Below are 21,140 nucleotides of genomic sequence, written 5' to 3' on the forward strand. Positions count from 1 at the left end.
AATCCATGCTGGGTCAGCGGGTCTTGATCTTCTCTGACTGGCTACAGTAGGTCCAAAAAGGGGGGCGAGGCATGTGCCTGACATATTTCTCGCTTAGGTAATGGTGATCCGGGTCGTTGGATAATTCTTAGCTGTGAATCTACCCGAGATACCTTTAAACCCGCGATCTGCAACGAACCAGTCAAGTCAAGTCAAGTCAAGCAAGCTCCCTCACTACTACTGTACCTGCACTAGGTACCTCTCTTGTTTTCTCTTCTCCTCTGCCCTCCAAGGGACATCCCGGCCTCGCCTCGCTGGCTGCTCACCTGAGAGCCTCAACGGTCGCTCAGACCATACCCCAACAGCCCAGCCCCGCACCTCGGCGCAGCAGAGCAGAGCAAAAAACCACATCGCAACATGGGCTCCAAGAAGCGCAGCTCGGCTTCAGGTGAGACTGGCAACGCCACTGATGCTTCTTCCTCTCGCAGCGGGCAACCATCCCGCAGCCTCAGAAGGAGAGCCGGCGACATTGTGAGCAGCCTCAATCCGGTGGGCGCTGGCAAGGGCCCTGATGTCATGCAGCAGCTCGCTGAGATCCCCTTCAACGCCGAGGCCTTCCTCCAGGCGAAAGCTGCTCAGGCCAAGGCGCTGGATGCCGAGGCCAGTGAGACCGGTGAGGGCGAGGATGTCGTCGAGGTTGAGTATGAGGGCACTCGTCCGTACGTTCCGACGGTTCACGCTCATCTCAAGGGCGTTGACAAGGCCTGCCGAAACGGGGAATGGTCGAAACCGCTTCAGCGCTTCTTGACGAGACTTCAACTCGGCTCAAACAATCTCAGCGTCATTTATGACTCAGACCTTGAAAATGTGGGGATCGAACCTCCCGAGGAGACCGAGTCTTGGATCGAACAGAGTGAGCCCTCCAAATTCGCAGGCCACGTCTACAGATTCCTTGGCCGCCAGTGCCGATCCGCCTCTTCAGATCGCCATCTCTATGTCCTCTATCACCCCAATGCCGAATGGCATACCGACTTCTACGAACTCCTGCAGGACAAGCCTCTGCCCAGCAATTTCCTTGGCTTCTCCGACAACCTTGATGCTCTCGTGGCTTTTGTGAGGTTCATCCGAAAGCGCCTCGGAAAGCGCGCCAACAACGCCATGTTCCACCTCCTCATCCCCTCATCCCGACCCATGTCTATCCGAGACGCTCTTGAGTTCCCAGATTTGGGTGATCTGGTCATTCACGGTGAGACCCACGGTGGCAACAACTACGTCTGGGTCAATCTACCCACTTCCGACGACTACCCCGCAAACCTGCTTCTGAAGCATGTTGAGAACGCCGTCCGCGGTGAGAGCGAATGGAAGACGACGGCGACAGTCAGCACAGCCATAGGAGGACTAACGGCATCATTGGCTGGCGCGGCTTTCACACTCAGAGTTAAAGGAGCGCCCTTCCCATCCCTTAAGACCTTCGGCATCGGAGCAGTCTGCACCACCATAGCCGCCCGAATCAGAGGCGCAGAGTACCTCCCCCTAGCAGTCCTCGGCATCGGCGGACTGTGCACCACGATAGCAGCATTGCAAGTAAACAGAGGTCTGAGCAAGCGCATCCCCAGACTCATCGGCGGCACCGACACACCCAAGGAGCCCAAGGCAGAGCCCGAGAAGGAAGATTCAGCAGCCAGCGAGCAGGACGAGAGCAGGGACGAAACCCCCCACGAATCAGATGTCCTCCCCGAGCCAGAGCCGCCAGTTGTTCCAGAGGAGCCATCCAAGATCAAAGACGACTCGGATGCTCTGTCCTTCGTGAGCAAGGCGTCCAGCACGAGCAAGTCTTCGAGCAGCAAGAAGCATCGACGTAGTGAACGTAGTGAGCGAAGTGAGCGCAAGCGCAGGGATAAATGAAGCATGGAAAAACTATAAGGTTGGAAAGACAGAACAAAGTACAAAGTACACTGACAGACAGCTGGACTTTTGATGGTGTATTTTTTGTTTTTCGATTTGAATACGCTTTGAGGGCTGGTTTTTTTGCTCAGTCTTTGGCCTTCATGAGTTAGAAAAACGCACGAAAGTAGAAAATATAAATTGAAGACCTCTACTTGAAACGAGGCTGTCGTGTTCAAACCATAGGTTTCTAACATCTTGTCAAACATCTGATCCCACCAATTTGGTTACAGATCGCGTGAGCTAAGTGGTGTTGAACCCTAATCTAGCTTGCAGTATAACGGGAATTTTAAGTATAAAACTTATTAGATTATATATAGTCTCTTCTTTGTATACTTTCACTACTCACTGCTCATTCATCTGGCGTTAAGCAGGTTGTTGATGTTAGGTTGTGATGAATCTGTCTTCTGTAGGGTAGTCAGCCTAGCGGAAGAAAGGGCCAAAATTACCGAGGTTCTGTCGTCTGATCATACACTTTTCTAATTTTAGCATTTCTGTTAGATTCCTTACAGCTCGTCCAATTAGAGCTCAGCTACTTTTAGCCATATCCACTCTGAATGCAGGATCCCACTGACCCGAAAGAAGAGAGTCTCTAATCGCGATAACGGTGTAAGGCTACCGCATGAATGTAGGGTTTATGAAAAGTCGTTATCCAGCATAAACTAGCTGAGATACAATTGATGACTAAGTACAGATGAGCTGATAGACATGGCTCGCTGGTCCATCGATATCAGTAGAGAATGCAATACACAATACAAACAACAAACCAATCCATCTACCAAAGCTCGCAAACAGGCTTCTTCTGAGGACACTTGAACGCCCGCTGGAAATCAGCAGAGTTCTTCAACGGTAACAAGATCCTAGCCTGGTTAGGGCTATGCTCATCTGTCAACCCAGCAATGACCTGCGCAGGTTTGATGTTCTCACACCAATTCTGACCCCACTTGACAAAGAACAGCTGCTCATGCGTGAAGTTACCAAGTCCAGGCAGATCTTGCGCTTTTCCGTTATCCTTCTCCCATTTCTTCCAAGCTGCAAAGCTAGAGAGAATACCACCAGCGTCTGCAACGTTCTCACCCAATGTAAGCTCTCCGTCAATCCTCTCCTCTTCTCCGCCGGGACCGGTGATGGTGAAGTTGCCGTATTGCTTGATAAAGCAGTCACTGGACTTCTTAAATCCAGCTGTGGACTTCTCATCGAACCACGCGCTCTTGTTACCAGTCTTGTCATACTGATGGCCACTGTCGTCGAAGCCATGGGTGATTTCATGCCCAACAATACTTCCCATACCGCCATAGGTAATGTATGCGGGATAGCCAACGTCGTAAATTGGAGATTGCTGGATACCCGCTAGGATCACCATGGTGTTTCCTGAGGGCTGATGGAAGGCATTGGTGGTCAGAGTACTAGACGGAAACTTCTGTCGATCAACAGGCTTGGCGAGGGATGCCCAGTTCTTTGCAACCCGAGACTTAGCAAAAGAAAGACTGTTGAGGAGCAAAGAAGATGTAATCTCGATATCGGAATAAAATTCGTTCACAAGCTTTGCGTCAGTGACGTGAGGGGAAGTTGGTAAACCGATCTTGCTCGTCATGGCGCGAACTTTGTCAACAGCAGTCTTCTTGACCTTATCAGTAGCCCAAGCTCTGGTTCCAATGCGTCCAATAAAAGCATCCTCGAGATTATCAATAATCTGAGACGTAAACTTCTTAGCATCCGGTGTAAAGTGCTTATCTGCGAAGAATCGGGCGAGAATCCAAGTTAGACCGGTAGGACCGACGACCTGAGAAGCGATGTTGTCGTTAGCAACCCAGTCAACGCCCTTGTCGAGAAGACTTGCGCATCGCTGCCAGCGAGGTGAAGGACTACCGGGATCTCTGCCTTGCTGCTTCATCTTCCATGTATTGTAGGCATCGGTCTGTGGAGAGTCGACATAGATAGACATCGCAGCGATGGCTTTCCAAAGGAAGTAAGTTTGGATGACCACAGGCGTTGTCTGGGAGAACTTCTGCGAGATGTTGTGATGTAGTGCTGCGGATTCGAATATGATCTTGGAGTCGTCGAATCCTTCGGGCGCTAATTGATCAACGACGTACTTGAAGTTCAGCTGCGGAGCGAGTTCTTGGATATCAGTAATAGACACGAATGGAGTCACATCAGGAGTCTCTTCTGTATCTTGTTCCTGGCCCGCCTCCTCTGTCGCATTCGTCTCTGGGGCGGCCGCCGGTTGGAGTGAGAGCTGAAGGGCGACAACGGACTCCATCAAAGTTTGAGCCTCGCCTCTGGTCAAGTTGGCAGGATGAACAGAGTAAATGAGGTCGCTTGCAATCTTAATGAACTCAAACATATCCTCGGGAGTAGATGGAAGACCAGAATCTGTGGGTGGCTGGATGCCAAGTGCCATCTTGTCAGGGTTCAGAGGCTCTGCGATTTGTATGAACCTCTGCGTCGTTTCGATGCCCAGGCTTTCGAACAGAGTGATGAGTTGGCCAATTCCCTTTGAGTGATCATACACAGCTCCTTTCTTTCCGTTGCCGGAAGCAGGGAGAGTCATTGCAATCGTCTTGGCCACTTGTCGAAGTTGGCTAAGACCCTCTTCTTCATGGGCAGTTGTATTCATGCAGACTTGGTAAGCTTCCTGCATCTTGACAAAATTTTCTTTGTCAGCCTTAGTCTCCTCCTTGGTGAGATTGACTGTTATCCAGCCGGCTGAAGGGCCGGAAGGGTATGGTCCTTCGAGAACACGTCGGACGAGATCGTAAACATGGGATTGGACAGCCCCTAGGACGTCGACAGACATGGCGCCTGCTGGGACTGGGTTGCGTTCTGCCCAGTTACCACAGACGACTATAAAGACATTAGCATACCGGATGCTGATGAGTAGAACGAAGAGTAGGACCTACGTTCATCGAAGTCGGTGCATGGATCAATCTTTGCATGATTTGTAGCCATGCTGCCTAGAATGTCGTCCGCAATCTCGATACATGCTGGGGTCGTGCAGAGGCTGTTGGTACCGTAGCCAGAGGAGCTACGAGGTAAGATCCCCATACTGAGATAGAAAAAACGAAAGTTATCCGAAAGGAATGAAACAAGAGACGGGAGAAGAGAGTTCTAAAACAGCTCTGACTGAGTTGATAGACTGCAAGGCATGAATTGAATTGGATAGAATAGCTGTTCTTATATACACCCAACCCTCAAACACGTCCTTGAGGCTGTGCAAGGTTCCAACAAACAAGCCCATAAGCTCGTAAGATTAAATGCCCTTCCATTGGCCATCTCACCATTGCTGACAGACATCCCGCATACGAGGCCAGTGCAACAGTGGCCCAAGGTCCCATTATAATGGCGATCGAAAAAAGCAGCCAGATTCAGCGTAGCAGCCACGTCAATGCGCTCGAAAGTAGCAGCTGAACAAAGTATAGCGAAAATTGCTGCGGTCATCATTTCTGGGACTTGAGTGATACATGCTTCTTGGCGGTGCTTGCAAGCGCTTGCGCAAAAGTCCTGGGTGGGGGCGGAATTATTAATAGTATCTATAAACACAGCGGTCAGCGAGTTCTGCACTTTTTATGCTTATTATGATGATATGGCTTGCTATGGGCGGAGGTTGAGGCAGGCTGGGTTGAATCGTCCAATGGAGATCCGCATGGATGAGGATAGCACCGTCAGGCGACGGGCACAAGAGGGGCAGAGTAGTTTTGTGCGGAGGTAAGAACTCGCCGCCGATGGAACTTTTGAGGCTGAGCCGGGGAATTAACGTGGTAAGCATAAATGCAAATATTCGGGCTTGTAATACGCATTTTGCTGACACTCGTGACCGACGAGCCGGTCCGGGCCATGACTCGCACGTGACCAGTAGTTCGTCCAGCATGACTCAAGCAAGATTCCACAGGATCCATAGCCAATTATAAGTACGATGATTTTCTCTCTGCTCAACTGAGCTACGACCTATCGCTGATTCTTTCTAAAGATGAAAAGTTAGGGATCGGCCTTATGAGGCGAGCTGATAAACATTTCGTTAAGTAATGTGCTGTTGAGTGACAGCAGTTGGGATTGTTTCGTTACATTCGTCACGGACTTGACGTATTCAGGACCGGATAGATTCTAGATACTTAGGACTTTTATCACCGAGTTGAATCCTTGATGCAACTTTCACAGACAAAATAGGAAATATTCAAACACAGGCTCGTCGTCGTCCTCATTTCGTGTACAACTCAGCCTCATTTAAATTTCGCAAGTGAGTCTAGCCCAATCTAGCAGTAATTGAACGCACCCAACCAGGTATCCAACGTGGTTCAACCTCACAGTATAAAGACAGAGCAATGCCAGGTCCAAGGAATGGATTTCAGAGCACATTCATTCGGGAAAAAAAATCTCTTACTATTGACTACCACTCTTTCAAAATGCAGACCTTCAACATTCTTTTCATCACTCTTGCTACTACAATAGCTGGAGTGACTTCTTCCAGCTGCACTCCCTTTCCTGCCTCAATGACTCCGTTCTCTTATGGCTTCAAGGAGCCCAAGCCGCCTGCCATCAAGCCAGAGTACCAAGCTCACTTCGTACAGCACAAGTGGTGGGTATTCTTCTCAATATGTAGCCTCCACTCGTTACTGATATTAAACCCCAGGAATGGTGAACTGTCACATATCACAGCTGGCTTCATCCAAAACTCCCCATCCAAGGGCTTTGTACGCGCCGATGAAGCGTTTGATGGTGTTCTCGCATCTTCAACCTTTGACTACTCCAATGTCACTAAGTCGGGCTTGGTTGACAACACCCTGACTACCTATGATCCTAAGAAGTCTAAGCCAAGTGTTTGGAGAGGATATGTGAACTCAAACTATCCCATTCTCAATAAGACGGTCTTGATTGACAATGGAGCTGTCTTTGAGGGATTTGTCCAGAGGGATTTCACCCCGACTCCTGTTGCAGCAGTAAGATTTTCATGCCCCTCGGAAGAGCGATCGCTGACTTTTCATTCCAGTGGAGCATCATGTACCAAAACGCAGTTCCTGTTACAGTCTTTGTCAACGAGTGTGGAGTTATTGTTGGTTACGATTACTTTGCGCCAGAGCTTCGTACCCGGGTCATCATGGAGTTCTTCAACATTCAGGCCAAACAGACTGTTGTGTAATTGATGGGGTTTTTCGCCGCGATGAGGTTTTCCCCAAGTATTCGAGTTCTTAGAGTAAATAACCAGTCTAATAATACACCGTCTTATTCTTATAATGAATTTTTAGTCGAGATATATGATATCTTCTGGTTTCAGACTTTCAGTTTCCCAGAACCTTTATCAACAAATCAGATTGAACCCCCTCTTTAGTGTTCGAGTATTGATACTCCCAGAGCTCTACTAAATCAACCTTGATCCTCCCTGACGCAACAAATCCTTTTTGTGAGATTAAATCCAGTAGCTTTATGATCTCCTTCCTCTTTTGAGAATCTAAAGAATTCGCACCCGCCATTCGTAGTGGAAATATCGCCAACACTCCAGCAATGCGAGAGTGCTCAAGGATCTCCGTGCAATAAGAAATCACACTCGCGACATGAGTATCTATGTCCTTGCAAGTGAGAGCAGGGATAACTCTCGAGTTCCAGCAGTCATAAAAAGTGAAGTTTCTGCAGAGAAATAGTTGAAGAGCATGGTAATTTGCCACCGCGAGCTTTTCATATGGTCCAGATGATTTGATCAATGCATTACGCTGGGAATACCAAGACTGAAGTTCATATTGGTAAAGGCAGCTTTGTGTGGCTAGTAGGTCTAGGTCCGGATGATCGTGTCGTTGATCTTCTGGAATTGACTCTATTTGGTCGAAGAAGCTGGAAATTGGTGAATACTAGCGTAGTCATCCATGCGCTATCAGGACTAACCTTTTACTGAATGAAGAGATATTGGCCATCAAGTTAAAAATTTCGTCCAGTGGACGTGATGATGTTGTGCCATGTTGGTCCATGCACAGGTAGTCGCACAGTACAGTATCTTCGCCGTAGAGAATTGCTCGGTTCACCTCTAACAGCCGAAACATCTCAAAAGACTGACAGCCGAGATGATCAGAGTGACTGTTAATCCCGGAGAGCTCAAGTATTTTTGAAGTGCCATAGAGCATATGCTTAGCCCATTGGCCACCAGAGACTTCGATCATTAACTGCAAGAAGGGTTAGATACGAGCTAGCAGATGAGATGTCACCTTACCTCAAATAAGCCAAGAAGCAATGTACACCAAAGAGTGCCTTGGCAATACAATGCGTCTGGTGATCTGATGTAGTCCTGGAGGCTTGCAAGTGCCTTGCTATATGATTTCAATGCGAAATGGTATGGTGATCGAAGCTCATCGGAAGACCTTGTACTTGGGGACCTGCTGATTTCCAAGGCGCCAATCGCAACTGTTGCCTCTCGCAGTGGTGCGCATGTCTGGATAAGAGGCAAAAAGTCTGGGCCCAGGTATGCAAACTCTGGTGTGAATTCGCAACGTTGAAGAAACAAAAAGAAGGTCTTCAAGTATATGCTGTCGGGCTTGTCGCTTATTTGCGGCTGGAGGTTGCTTGTATGTTGAGGCACCACTGAATGGCTGACAAATTTCAGCTCGGACACTGTAACAGCTTGAGGCTGACAGTGCTTCTTCATGCGGATGCAATATTCGCAGGGGGTGCCCCCTTGACACTTTTGTTCGCGTTAGTCGTAGTTGATTGATGCTTTGCGATGGCTTTCTAACCTTGATGCGTCGTCTTGCACATGACTGGCAGCGAGTTAGCCTTTTACGCTGGTCTAAGGGCCCAACGATACGTCGAGTCTTCATTTGGCGAAGTAATGGGAATGATTGGGTTGTGAGTAGGACAATTATGTCGCGGAAGCCACACAAGATATTACAAGTGGTAATGTCATTTTTGTTTGGAGTCATGACTGATGAACACGCAACGCAACTTCGTATCGAGGCTCAGCTTTAGTTCGGCTCCACCAGACTTGACTCGAAGTAGAAGCATTTGAACGCACTGGGGCCCTGATCACTGAAAATGCAACCAATCACCAACCTCTGCTATCATCGCTGTATTTGAGGAAAATGTTGTAGCATCTTGAGGAATGTTTTACAACATCGATGGTAAATTCTTGTTTTCATCAAAGGTTTCTCAGACTCAGCGGTGACAGAGACTCAATGAAAGTATTATGATTAAGTGCTCTCTATTGAGAGCTATTCTAATTATGTTTCTAGGATTTTCCAAATTCTGGATTCCCTCTAGACGATGTAAATTCCACTTTTCATTACCTTTTCCATATCAGCTTTTGATAGTTGCCAAATAACGCCGCCTTGTTGTGATTATCCCCTCTCGGGCACTTTTTATAGTATTATGTGAAAAATAGAAAGCTGTAAGTCGTAAGACCCGGCTACAACCTTCTGCGGAGGACGAGCCATTTCCCGAGTAACAGAGATCGTCCTGTGATAAAGAATATGGCAGCTAGTACGATGATAGCGAGGTAGAAGCAACCCAGGAGCTGAGCGCCAAGCTTTTCCAGCAAGATTCCACTCAGTGGGTTTGCAAGGAGGAGGGCAACAGCCACACACATGTTCGTTGAGCCTGCCCCAAGTTAGCAAGTAGATCTTGCCAGGAGCTATAAAAAAGGACTCACCGAAGTATCGGGCATAATCTTGTGGCTCACAAGTCTTTCCGGTACATACTGCAGTTGTTAGTAGTGGGCGCAGCTAATGATTTCACGTTTGATGAACCTACATGGAGACAGTACGTAGAAAGACCCAGAGCAATAACCCCAAAGTGCAGTAAAGGTATACATGAGAGGAGCTGAGGTGGTGCTGAATGGGATAAAGATGGACGAGATGAACACCAGAATGACTAGCATGGTGGTGATCATAGCATTGAACGGCCCAACCTTGTCTCCCACGAAACCAATCAAGAAACGACCCAAGCAAGAGCATGCACCCAAGATCGACAGAAGAGTATATCCGTCCTCGGTAGAAAAGCCTGCTCCTCTTGCGATAGTCGGTAACAGGCCACTGATTCCATAGTTGACAAACTCAACCATGCAGATACCGAGGGCAGTGACGACAAAGCTCAAAGACTTGAAAGCTGACAAATCTAAGCTGAAGCTCTGGGGCTTTTGAACCGTTTGTTGGCCTTCTGTGAGGCGACGGAATGGAAGATAGCATAACACGCCAAGTGACATGATGCACGCAACGACGAGAGCAACAAGCCTCATGGACCAAGCCCAGCCAAGCTTGCTAAAAGTAGCACGTAGCATCATGGGATAAATAATACCACCAAGAGAAGTACCCATAACAGCAATACCCATGGCAAGACCGCGGCGGCGAGTAAAAAGCTTGCCGATGACGCCGATAGCTGTGACGGCACCGATACCGCTCCCGATGCTGCCAAAAAGACCGAGACAGAGGATGAAATGCCAATATTGCGTACACTGAGCTAGAAGGATGAATGTAACGGTGGAGAATGCAGCGGCGATCGGGCCGAGGATCTGAGGACCATAGCGATCTAGGATAGAGCCGATCTGGAAGTTGAAGATGAGGGAGAGAAAAAGGTAAGTTCCTGATATCCATCCGACTTGGCTGACACTATAGTTGTTCAACTCGTTGAGGGTGAGATGGGACTGGATTGTGCCGAGGGAGTTCATAAATCCTTGGGGACTTAATCAGCAAATGCGTTATTGGGCTGAAGGAGCGATACGTACCATAAGAAGATATCAGGAATAACATAGATGCAAAGACACAGAGCCAGGCGCCGATGTCTGACTCGAAATCTCTTTTGTCTTGTTGTTTCTCGTTGTCTATGCCAGCGGAAAGGTCTACCTGGCTTGGAGGTACCGAAGTCGCTGCGCTTTCGACGTCTGGCGTTGCCGCGCCCTCGCGGAATAGAGTAGGTGAAGTTGACCTTAATCGATCCATATTGATAGTTTTTGTTGTACTTCAATGTGTAATCAGATTCTCACTGTTGAATACAGATATCTTGTCTTGAGAGTACTGTCATTGACTTGTATCCTATTTATACGGTAAAAGTACCTGACGTCCACCGCCAACAATCTCCACTCACGATATATCTTCACATCATGAGCCTCAAAACAAAAAAGAGAACGTATCTCTCGCTTGTTCACAATCAACGCCATTCTCCGATGCCGATCCCAAGACTCAGGCCTAAAGATTTGAAGAAATCTAATAATGGCCCAAGCTCGTTCGATCGACTCGGCCAGACCCGCCACGTTGGGTCAGGCATCTTGTGTTGCAGCTCCACTTAGTGGACCGCTTGACTAAAAGACTCGAGGTCATGAGCGATTGCGACACCGGGAGAATAGTCATAATATCCACGTCTCGGCCAGATTCTTTGTCACGGATTTCGTGGTACGTCGCTACGTACTTGGACCATGAGGTTTGGTGAGTATCGTGGTTGTGCACGGGAATAACGGAGATCCTCCGCCGTCAGGTCAAGTACACTCGGTATTGCCACTGTTAAATGCCGACGATCTGACTTTGGATCGGTGTGAGCTCGGGTACCTTGTATAGTACCAGGATTTCGTGTTTGTTTTTTTATTTTAGATTTTCTTAGCTTATTTATTAGTGTTTATATCGTGATCTTTCCCGGCTGCGCTGGGACCTTGGGATCCGCATCATCATATCATGTTGAGGCTGACTCGTCATGTCACTTGGTATCGCCACGCACTGTTTGTTCAATGCAGTTTTAGCATTGTTGGTAGTCCTTTTAATCACGAATCTTGCTGACAATCGTTGCTTGGGGAAAATTCTGCACGGTGAAGCATACACCGTACCTGCTCGCTGTTTTCGTGATGTTTCCATAGTGGAGAGGCCTAGGCACGCTCACGTGGTAATACATCCGATATAGGAGTCTTGCTTGCAATATCATCTTGAGTCAATAATTCCAATCCCTCCTTCGATTGTTCTCCGGTTGCAGGAGTTATAGATGTGGTGAGCGTGAGCTCCCGAAAAGTTCTTAGGAGAGGTCTCCGGACTACAATTGAGCAGCTTGAGTGATCACCATTGCTTCAATTCCCTAAGCCTGATAGAAAACAACCTCATACGTTTTAAGGTAACATTCAGTTCAGTACTGCTCCTCAAGTAACGCTACAAAACTCTGAAGTTACCTTACGCAGCATCAGAAACTTGTATAGCCCAAGTGTTGATTCAGCGAGATACAAGCTTACAACTGAGGGTTGGCTGCGCTGTTGGAAAGGAATAACACCATGAAAAGAATGTAAGTGATCAAAATATTGGGTGGGGTTTAAAACTGGCTGCGACGTAGGTCAGAACTGAGCCAATCCGGCAACCTCTTCTCCAGGAAGATAAGATAGGTATGAGTCCTGCCAGTACAGGTCTCAACAATGATAGCACTGAGGCTACAGACCTCTCCATTGTACAGGGTACCAGTAATCCCCCTCCCGTCCAAGACAGGAAAGAATAGACTTGAGAACTGACCAGTGTCCATGTCTCGTCAATCTCGTGTGAGATGCATCGTTTCTACATGCAAAGGCCTTTGTTGCGACTCCAAAACGAGGTGCATCAAAAGGTCCTTGCATCCAGTACCCGCCCAATAACTCTAACCCCAATAGCCTACTCGCAAGCTACCCCTCCAAGGAAGTCGGGGGCATCGAGAACCAATAGATTGCATGGAAGGGCGATATTCCGAGACGACTTGCCAGATACAAAAACAGGCACGTAAATACTAGCGAAAATCGGGCATGCACAGCGCAGTTCAGCGGCAAGTTATGCAACTACTGAACGGCACAGCACTCCCCGGGGAATGAATCTGCGCAGCCGCTGGTGATTTTCCGGTCTGAAATCCTCCGCATTGATGAAATAGGAAGCTCGAATTGACTGTGGAGACGATTTATGCGCGGGACGTTTTTCAGCTGAAAACTCGATGCAACGTGAAATACGACTTGCATGAGACTAGTGAATTTGTATGCAAAGCAGATCAGAATGATCATTGTTATTGGATGGAGCTCGGGATATTTGTTTGATCTAGAACTGGTATCACGAGATGGATACTACCTTCGACTGTGCAGGTAACCCAATACGAATATTCATAGCGAGTTCTCGTTGTCGAGATCAGTCCACCTTGGTGATCGAGGTGCAGTAAGAGTTAGAAGTTGCAGGAATGGAGAGGCGGAGGTTTGACCGAAGGCAAGTGAAAGGTTTCCTGTGATTAGATATCACCTGCGCTCTTAGGGATGCTCTCAATGTATAAAAGCCCTGATCTCTTCTCGAATAACCAGAACCTCAGAAAAGACCTTCGCCTTCAAGCAATCGACAAACGTTCTCACTCAACACTACCTCTTCACACCCTCCTGTAAATCACACCATGTCATCCATCTTTCTCCCCTCTGACTAACAAAGCATAACCTAGAACTCATCACGATGGTCAAGCCTCTCTACGTCGTCTACGCCCTCTCTGCTATCGCAGGAACTGAGGCATGCAAGAGAACCTGCTCTGCCTCCAACGACGCTGGCACCACCTGCAGCTACTCTTGCACCCAGGTTTGCTCCAGCATCTCGGCCAAGCAAGCTCGTGATACCTTCCTCGCGGCTCTACAGTCCGGCGGCAACTCGTGTTCTGCTGTTGGAACTAGTGGTGTCTCGTGCAGAAAGACGGCCAAGTTTGGAAGCTGTTATGATCATCACTGGTCTTGCGGCAGTGGCTGCTAGATTATTCACAAGGCGGAGAGCTATATAGTTGTGCAAGATATTGATGGAGGGCAGAAGTATGATGCCGAAGTCTATGCAAGTCTGAACCTGTAGTTAGTCTTGGTGGATGTCATCAGTATTTAGCCAAGGTCTCTTCAAATCAACAAAGTCTATTGATTCGATCTTCATCGCACTGGGCGGCCTGTATCCGTCGTGCATTGGTTCACATCAAATTTCAATGGGCTAGGGTAGGCAAGAAGATTTAAACTTCCTCTCTCCTAAGTAGTGATAAGACATGGGCAAGCTAAGTATAGCTTTTTTTGTACTTTATATCACTTCGCTTTTCTGTTTTGGCTTAGTTTGTAAGCCTTCTTGCTCCATGCAAATGAGTAGATGGTAGTAGTCCTTCCAGATTATCCGTTCACCTTTGACTCCGTGGATTCTCATAAGAACGCTACTCGGTACACGAGATTGTCGGCGGCTCCGCTTACGTTCTAATGGAGTACACAGATTATTCTACTTATTGTGACGTCGGTTCCCTTAGTTGACAGGCTGAGTATCTGTGCTCGCGATAGGCTCGTCACTTTAGCGAATTTGAATTGACTCAAACACCGGATATTTTGGCCAACTAACCGCGTATTTCTTCGGCATTATCGGTGTACCGTAGCATTGGTAATTTACGAGAGGCCATAATTGTACTTAACGCATCAATACTCACTACTGCTAAGACGGCAATTGATGTCATGCTCTAAATCTTAGTACCGGAGACTATTGGTTTTAGCGCAGGCGGATATTATCTCGTCTTGAGGCTTTTGTAGTAAGAAGCTTGATTTTGAGCTAAAACTTAGTGATATACTCCGTAAGCATATCTATTATCACCGTCAGCAGAAGCCACGGTATATCGCCGAATAGCTGTGGAGTTCAATACCACCTCGGTATATGGCAAGTTCCGTGCAGTGGAACAGATCCGAGCCGACTTAGCCGTAAGACCCTGAACGCGCACGGGCGAACACCCTAAAACTGACGTTGGTGCCACTATCGTGCAAGGAATCCTTGCATTTGCATTCCTGGAACAGTTCGCTTGACGTTTTTGCTTCTTGGAACCCAGAAACACTAGAATGAAATGCGTTAAGATGATATGACGAATTCAGATGCGACCCAATCACCACTATGATCCTTACCACGCCGCTGGGCAGAAACAGTTCGAGACTTTTTGTAACAAGCATCTGTCACTTATGCATTGGTATCTTACACTAAATGTAACTAACAAATCGTAATGTCTACCTCCCATGATAGTGTCCCGGAGTGAGCTCTCCCCTATCCGCCGGTCCCTGAGCTGAACTAATCACAATTTCCGTCTTGCGCATGATTCCATCCTCCTTGGCCAAAATGTCCTCTGCACTATCACCAATCTGCTCATCAACCCCACTACCCAAAGGTTGCAGTCCGCTTCTTCGGGAAAGGTTCTTGCGGTAAGTCGACTGTAACGCGTAACCGGAATTGTTCTGCGACTTGCTGCGGCTGCGGCTCCCGACGCGGGACTGCTCGCTGAAGTAGCGAACAAGAGGGGCGAGGGTCGGGACACAAGCGACGATTATTCCGAGATTGTTCTCGACCATTGACCATTTGATGAGACCCGCTGAGTCGAGGAGGTTGGAGAGGGATTTTATGGTCTGAATGCGGACGATTTGGATAATGGAGATGAAGATTCCCATGGCGAAAAGGCCGAGGAGGACGACTTTCTTGCGGTTCGGCATCTGGAGCTTGAGTAGTGTCGGGAAAGGGAGCATCATGCTGTATTTATCACTTGTTAGCTATCCCTTTCTGGCCAATCTCGTAAATACTCACACGACAACGTCAAATACGATGGTGATTGAGGCCATTGTGGTATACATAGGCACGCCCTTTAGACACGAGCCATGCGTAATGCTCAAATCCCATTGTTTTCGAACCTACGAACAGGTGGAGTCAGCAAAGCCAAGTATGGAGCACGCCTGAGGGGCCACGTACAGGTGTACAGAGGTTGATCTGCGCAATCAAGAACGAAAGATGGAATAACGTGCAGGCAACAGCGACGCCGACTGTCACTTTGTACCATAGTCCTGAGGCCATGAACCTCAGGTACGAAATCAAAAGGCTGAGCTTGAACCCGAGAATACTAGAAATGTAGCTTTTTGTCGTCGGTAAGTATATGTTCGGTATCGCGAGGAGTCGATCTTACAATGGCGCGCCTATGAATTGTAGCTGCAGATGATGTTAGCCTGCGACTGACAACTGAGAGATAGTGAACTTACCAGCATGAAGTTGTAGTAGTTCTGTTGAGGCAAGTCGTCAAGTTTCTTCAGTCCAAGTCCCCATTTCGTTTCTAGAATGTGTCAACTGGTGATCGGCAACACTGAATCTTAGCGAAAGTATACTCACGTATCACGGTAACAACAGCGAATCCGCAGCTCGCGATCTGTTGCTGATCAGCATGTCTGTCATCTGGAGATCGAGTGCAGATCCCTTCTTACCCATGTCGCGATGATGATCCAGTCATCTACAAACAAGACGCGTCAGTACCGATAAACAGGGAATTGACAGGCCTTTCTTACCAGCTCCCAACGACTTCAGCATAAACCCTCTGACATAAACTCTCAGGAGAACCGTAAGGAGCGCGACGGATGTAAAGACAACAGCAATGGACGTGATTTGAGGGCCATCGGTTGGCGAGCCGCTCGGGGCGTTGTAAGTCCAGCCTGACATTGGAAAATATGCGACAACAGTATGGAGAGCACAATCCGGAAGAGTACAGCCGACTTATACATCACACCCTAGAAAAACAGAAACTTGATCACTTCGAAATGAGTTCCGTGCCGAGACCATGGTCTGATCCGACAGCCCAAAACTCAATTTGGCAGGTCGCTTCTCCTCGGGACGATACGAAATGAATCTTCATGCAGGGGTAACTGACAGAACGTTCATGGACCATTCATAATGGATCTTCTCTCTCGGCTGTTGAACCAGACTGTTGAACCAGACTGTTGTGCCGGTGAACCTAAACATCCTAGCCCCAGCCCCGGCCCGTAAGCCACTTCCGTGCCTTTTCTCCGCCTTGAAAGCGCACTATCACCGGTGGGACTAGCTCAAGAAAGGCACTGACACCGATGCTTGCGATGCACGAGGAAACTCTAATAGTTCTTATATAACCCAAAAAGTAAAAAGAGACAAGAACCACTCTCTTTTCTCTGCAAGATCTGCAACACTGTAGCGTTTTCTGTGAGTCACACCCTCTGTCTAACTGGCTTGTTGCTTTTGCTCACGCATGTAGCGTTTCATCTGCAGGACATCAACCATGAAAGTGACAAGCTTCGTTACAGCCGCTGCGGCGTTCTCCACTGCCCAGGCGTATGCCACTACCTCTAGCTGTAAATGCTTTCCTGGTGATGCTTGCTGGCCTTCGGATAACCAATGGAAGAGTCTCAACACGACTGTCAATGGTCGTTTGATCAAGACTGTTCCTTTGGGGTCGCCTTGTCACGATCCTACGTACGATGCTGCTCAGTGCAAGTACCTTCAGGACCAATGGCAACATCCTGGTATCCAGTAAGTCTGACACTGATGCGGTGTAGCCTTGTACTAACATGACTTAGCATGAACTCCTCGTCGTCGGTCATGGCGCCTTGGTTCGCTAACCAGAGCTGCGATCCCTTCCAACCTGAGTCTCGTGCCTGTGAACTAGGAAACTATGTTCGCTATGCCGTTGAGGCCCAGACCAATGCTGATGTTGTCAACACCATCAACTTTGCTCGCAACAACAATATCCGCTTCGTCATCCGCAACACCGGTCACGACTACATTGGAAGATCCACTGGTGCCGGCGCCCTCTCTGTCTGGACCCATCGTCTTAAGGACATCCAGTTCAAGGATTACAACGCCAACGGATACAAGGGCAAGGCTGTTACTCTTGGTGCTGGTGTCCAAGGCTTTGACATCCTCAAGGCTGGAAACGATGCTGGATATGTTGTCATCGGCGGTGAGTGCCCTACCGTTGGTGTCACTGGTGGCTATACCCAAGGCGGTGGCCACTCCGCTCTCAGCACAAGCTTTGGTCTATCTGCGCAGAACACTCTTGAGTTTGAAGTCGTCACAGCAGACTCTGGTGTTGTCACTGCTTCTCCCACCAAGAACTCTGATCTCTTCTGGGCTCTGAACGGTGGTGGGGGCGGTAACTGGGGTGTTGTTCTGTCCATGACCGTTAAGGCCTTCCCCGATGCCAAGGTTGGCGCTGCTACCCTTGCCTTCTTCAACACCAACAACGATCAGGCTACCTTCTACAAGGCTATTGAAACTTTCCACTCTAAGCTCCCTGCCATGGTTGATGCTGGATCTATGGTGGTCTACTACTTCACCAACACTTTCTTCCAGATTGCTCCTTTGACCGCCTTTGGCAAGTCTCAAGATGAGGTTCAGACTCTTCTCGCACCTTTTGTCGACTCGCTTGATGGCATGGGCGTAAACTACACCGTCAAGTACAGCCAGTCAGCAAACTACTACAACCACTACGACACCTACTTCGGCCCTCTCCCCATTGGCAACATCCAAGTCGGCATCGCCCAGTACGGTGGCCGCTTGATCCCCCGCGACACCATCGTCAACAACAACGAGGACCTCACCCAAGCTGCCATCAGCATCGTCGAGCAAGGCGTGACATGGATCGGTGTCGGCACCAACGTCGCACCCTTCAGCAACCCCCAGAAGCAGTCCCTCCTGCCAGCCTGGAACAAGGCCCTGGTGCACGCCACCCTCACAACACCATGGAACTTCACTGCTCCCTGGTCAGAGATGTTGGATCTTCAGAACCTCATGACTGATACAATCATGCCCGAGATTGAAGCTGTCACGCCCGGCAGTGGCGCGTACATGAACGAGGCGGACTTCCGCCAGCCCAACTTCCAGTCGGAGTTCTTTGGAGCCAATTACAACAAGTTATTGTCTGTGAAGGCTAAGTGGGATAAACAGGGATTCTTCTATGCCAGGAATGCAGTTGGCAGCGAGCAATGGACCGTTAGTGATAACGGCCGAATGTGTCGGCCAAAGTATTAAGCAAACACTTGTGCAATCGGACTGCGTACACATGAACCGACAGGCAGTACCAATAAGACGAGTGGTTAATTATAATAGTACTTTGCTTCTTAATATATAATCCAACGCACTAATTCAGCGAGAGCATACCATCTGAGCCCTAAGGTTAGACAATGCATTTCTGCGCAGCCCTATGTCAACAGTCTTAATCCCCCCTTGCGACGGCCGCCACTACAATTCCTCCCCCGCCAAGCTCTTGAGACCGGATCGGAAAACCCGGCTGAGACAGTGGCGTTAGTGCTCTCTTAAAAGGCTACTTTATCGTAGGGCGCATCATCTCCCTGATTTTCTTGGCTGTCTTATATGCCGATAAACTCAACACATGATGGGTCTAGACTCAAATAATGTCGATGAAAGAGATTAATCTTGAGCACTTTTTTCAAAGTGGCTTACAGTAGTGAGTTATTCGGAAGACACGCAGTATTGTGGCGCATTGCAACTCACCCCTCAACCTTCCAAAGGGTCACACTGTCTGAAGTATCCCTTAAAGGGGAGCATCTCCTCTTTTCGACTAAATATGTTAATCCCCGCTGCAAATCCGAGCCCACCGTCCTTCTCCATTTTCCCAGACCCTCTTCAGTTACTACCTCTCTCCACTAGCAAGCATGACGATTATCACAAGGATACGCACCTCCAAGCCCAGACGAGCTATTCTCGTCACCGGTGGGGCCGGCTTTATTGGCTCCCATCTTGTCGAGGCTCTTCTTGCTGAGGGCGGTTGGAGAGTCGTCGTCGTTGACAACTTTGATGAGTTTTACGACCCAGAGATCAAGCGCGCCAACCTTGCACCTCATCTTCTGAACCCGAATCTGCGGGTTTACGAAGCCGATATTGAGGATCTCGAGGCACTTCAGACCATTTTCGCTGACAATTGCTTTTCCGCTATTGTTCATCTGGCAGCCCGCGCTGGTGTTCTTCCTTCATTGAGCCAGCCCAACAAGTACTTCGACACAAATGTCAATGGCACTCTGAACCTGCTCCAGTGCGCCAGAGAGTTTGGCGTCAAGCAATTCCTCTTTGGATCGTCGTCGAGTGTATACGGCCTTGGTGCCAAGGCTCCATTCAACGAGAACTACAAGAGCACACAGCCCATCTCTCCCTATGCAGCATCCAAGTCGGCGGGTGAACTGCTTTGCCATACATACGCTCATCTTTATGACATTCGCTGCATCTGCCTCCGTTTTTTCACCGTCTACGGTCCTCGCCAGCGCCCAGATCTCGCCATCCACAAGTTCACAAGGCTCATCCACCAGGGCAAGCCTATTCCTCTCTTCGGAGATGGGTCTTCCCGCCGAGACTACACTTATGTCGACGATATCATTGATGGTATCTTCGCTGCCCTCAAATATGACGCGTCTGACTACGAGGTCTTCAACCTTGGAGAGTCGCAGACTATTCAGTTGAAGGATCTTATCGGTGCTCTTGAGGACACATTGGGTCGTAAGGCGCGCATTGATAGAAAGGGAGAGCAAGCCGGCGATATGCCCATCACCTACGCCGATATTTCCAAGGCGGGTGCCATGCTCGGTTACAAGCCGAAGACGCAGGTTCAACAGGGCATTGTCAAGTTTGTCGCTTGGTATCTCAGCCAATGCGGTCCCTGATCTCGGGCTCTTTTCTCGTGTAGCGCTAGTAATATTCCATTTTAGTGGCTTGGGTTTCGGGGTTCGGTGTATCTGTTGTTTATGAACTGATGGATTGTACACGCTTTAGGTCTTCTTAGTCAGTTAGTTGTTAAATTGTAATGATTCTGAACATTAATCTTCTACTATAGTGACTTGCTCGACTAATACTGGGGAAAGGAGAAAGATACGGAGATTCATCCAAGCCCGCCTGCTCCCCACGATGATGATGCTTATTTTGAAGTTTATAGGAGAGGAACGCTCTGAGTGTCGCGTGTCTCACCCGAGTCTCATAGTTAAATAAAAATCCTACGATGCGGCTGTCACGGCCACACGGACGCGATATGCTTATGTTTTAGACGTGAGTTTTGCTTTGAGAAGGGCGATGCCACCCTCAATCAGACTCGTGTGTCAGACATGCCATTCTTCTACATTCGAATTCCTCTGGTTCCGAGGCTTAACAAACTAAAATACCAAGCTCAATTTTTACGAAAAAGGAACGTATCAGTGGCGTAATGCTGCATATGTAAATAAGAATATTAAGCTCACGACATTTTCAACGGTTCGAATGGGGCCTCTCCTCACATTACTAGTTATCAGCCGATCTGACGCAAGGGGGTGTTAAGCTTGCCACCATTCTTCTTCCCCAACCATGAAATTGATTTGTCTCAAGCCACCAACCAAGGCAAGGGCAGATCAGGGGTAGCCGCTATCTCCTCTTCTTAAACACTACGACATTTCACCGTTAATAAACATCCCCGCGTCAATCTCGACAGGCATCTGACTGCCAATTTCCCTTTCAGACATTCAT

At 48.5% G+C, this 21,140-nt stretch overlaps 8 protein-coding genes across 13 annotated transcripts; 5 read left to right on the top strand and 3 right to left on the bottom strand.

Annotated features, from left to right (window-relative positions):
• Positions 1 to 141: 141 nt before the first annotated feature.
• On the top strand, positions 142 to 2,156 carry FVEG_11913 (hypothetical protein). Its single transcript, XM_018901239.1, has one exon. The coding sequence runs from the start codon at positions 397 to 399 to the stop codon at positions 1,882 to 1,884; it is 1,488 nt and encodes a 495-aa protein (XP_018759685.1). The 5' UTR covers positions 142 to 396; the 3' UTR covers positions 1,885 to 2,156.
• A 542-nt stretch (positions 2,157 to 2,698) lies between these two features.
• On the bottom strand, positions 2,699 to 4,971 carry FVEG_11912 (hypothetical protein; the record flags this gene model as incomplete). The annotated part of the gene is made up of 2 exons (XM_018901238.1): positions 2,699 to 4,770; positions 4,827 to 4,971. 2 exons carry the CDS (start codon positions 4,969 to 4,971, stop codon positions 2,699 to 2,701), a joined length of 2,217 nt encoding a protein of 738 aa, XP_018759684.1.
• Positions 4,972 to 6,326: 1,355 nt separating this feature from the next.
• Positions 6,327 to 7,060, top strand: FVEG_11911 (hypothetical protein; the record flags this gene model as incomplete). The annotated part of the gene is made up of 3 exons (XM_018901237.1): positions 6,327 to 6,499; positions 6,554 to 6,860; positions 6,911 to 7,060. The coding sequence occupies 3 exons, from the start codon at positions 6,327 to 6,329 to the stop codon at positions 7,058 to 7,060; spliced, it is 630 nt and encodes a 209-aa protein (XP_018759683.1).
• Positions 7,061 to 9,018: 1,958 nt separating this feature from the next.
• On the bottom strand, positions 9,019 to 11,461 carry FVEG_11910 (hypothetical protein). Of its 3 annotated transcripts, XM_018901235.1 has the most exons (4): positions 10,622 to 11,461; positions 9,652 to 10,569; positions 9,551 to 9,598; positions 9,019 to 9,498 (listed from the first exon to the last, which is right to left on the bottom strand). In XM_018901235.1, exons 1-4 carry the CDS (start codon positions 10,833 to 10,835, stop codon positions 9,308 to 9,310), a joined length of 1,371 nt encoding a protein of 456 aa, XP_018759681.1. In that variant the 5' UTR covers positions 10,836 to 11,461; the 3' UTR covers positions 9,019 to 9,307. The 3 variants fall into 3 exon arrangements, with proteins under 3 accessions (XP_018759681.1, XP_018759680.1, XP_018759682.1); XM_018901234.1 differs by having other exon boundaries at positions 9,019 to 9,598; XM_018901236.1 differs by having other exon boundaries at positions 9,551 to 10,569.
• On the top strand, positions 11,451 to 13,765 carry FVEG_11909 (hypothetical protein). Of its 3 annotated transcripts, none has more exons than XM_018901232.1 (4): positions 11,451 to 11,988; positions 12,040 to 13,082; positions 13,188 to 13,248; positions 13,306 to 13,765. In XM_018901232.1, the coding sequence occupies exons 2-4, from the start codon at positions 13,057 to 13,059 to the stop codon at positions 13,630 to 13,632; spliced, it is 414 nt and encodes a 137-aa protein (XP_018759678.1). In that variant the 5' UTR covers positions 11,451 to 11,988; positions 12,040 to 13,056; the 3' UTR covers positions 13,633 to 13,765. The 3 variants fall into 3 exon arrangements, with proteins under 3 accessions (XP_018759678.1, XP_018759679.1, XP_018759677.1); XM_018901233.1 differs by having other exon boundaries at positions 12,059 to 13,082; XM_018901231.1 differs by having other exon boundaries at positions 11,451 to 13,082.
• Positions 13,766 to 14,765: 1,000 nt separating this feature from the next.
• FVEG_11908 (hypothetical protein) lies at positions 14,766 to 16,431 on the bottom strand. The gene is made up of 8 exons (XM_018901230.1): positions 16,178 to 16,431; positions 16,097 to 16,122; positions 16,005 to 16,041; positions 15,878 to 15,948; positions 15,805 to 15,827; positions 15,594 to 15,753; positions 15,432 to 15,535; positions 14,766 to 15,377 (listed from the first exon to the last, which is right to left on the bottom strand). The coding sequence occupies exons 1-8, from the start codon at positions 16,326 to 16,328 to the stop codon at positions 14,864 to 14,866; spliced, it is 1,086 nt and encodes a 361-aa protein (XP_018759676.1). The 5' UTR covers positions 16,329 to 16,431; the 3' UTR covers positions 14,766 to 14,863.
• Positions 16,432 to 16,618: 187 nt separating this feature from the next.
• Positions 16,619 to 19,010, top strand: FVEG_11907 (hypothetical protein). Of its 2 annotated transcripts, XM_018901228.1 has the most exons (3): positions 16,619 to 16,841; positions 16,894 to 17,168; positions 17,216 to 19,010. In XM_018901228.1, the coding sequence occupies exons 2-3, from the start codon at positions 16,918 to 16,920 to the stop codon at positions 18,666 to 18,668; spliced, it is 1,704 nt and encodes a 567-aa protein (XP_018759674.1). In that variant the 5' UTR covers positions 16,619 to 16,841; positions 16,894 to 16,917; the 3' UTR covers positions 18,669 to 19,010. The 2 variants fall into 2 exon arrangements, with proteins under 2 accessions (XP_018759674.1, XP_018759675.1); XM_018901229.1 differs by lacking the exon at positions 16,619 to 16,841 and having other exon boundaries at positions 16,849 to 17,168.
• A 149-nt stretch (positions 19,011 to 19,159) lies between these two features.
• Positions 19,160 to 20,468, top strand: FVEG_11906 (hypothetical protein). The gene has a single exon (XM_018901227.1). The coding sequence runs from the start codon at positions 19,313 to 19,315 to the stop codon at positions 20,309 to 20,311; it is 999 nt and encodes a 332-aa protein (XP_018759673.1). The 5' UTR covers positions 19,160 to 19,312; the 3' UTR covers positions 20,312 to 20,468.
• The last annotated feature ends 672 nt before the right edge of the window (positions 20,469 to 21,140 follow it).

Source organism: Fusarium verticillioides, chromosome 4, assembly GCF_000149555.1.
Source record: "Fusarium verticillioides 7600 chromosome 4, whole genome shotgun sequence".
Classification (NCBI taxonomy): Eukaryota; Fungi; Ascomycota; class Sordariomycetes; order Hypocreales; family Nectriaceae; genus Fusarium; species Fusarium verticillioides.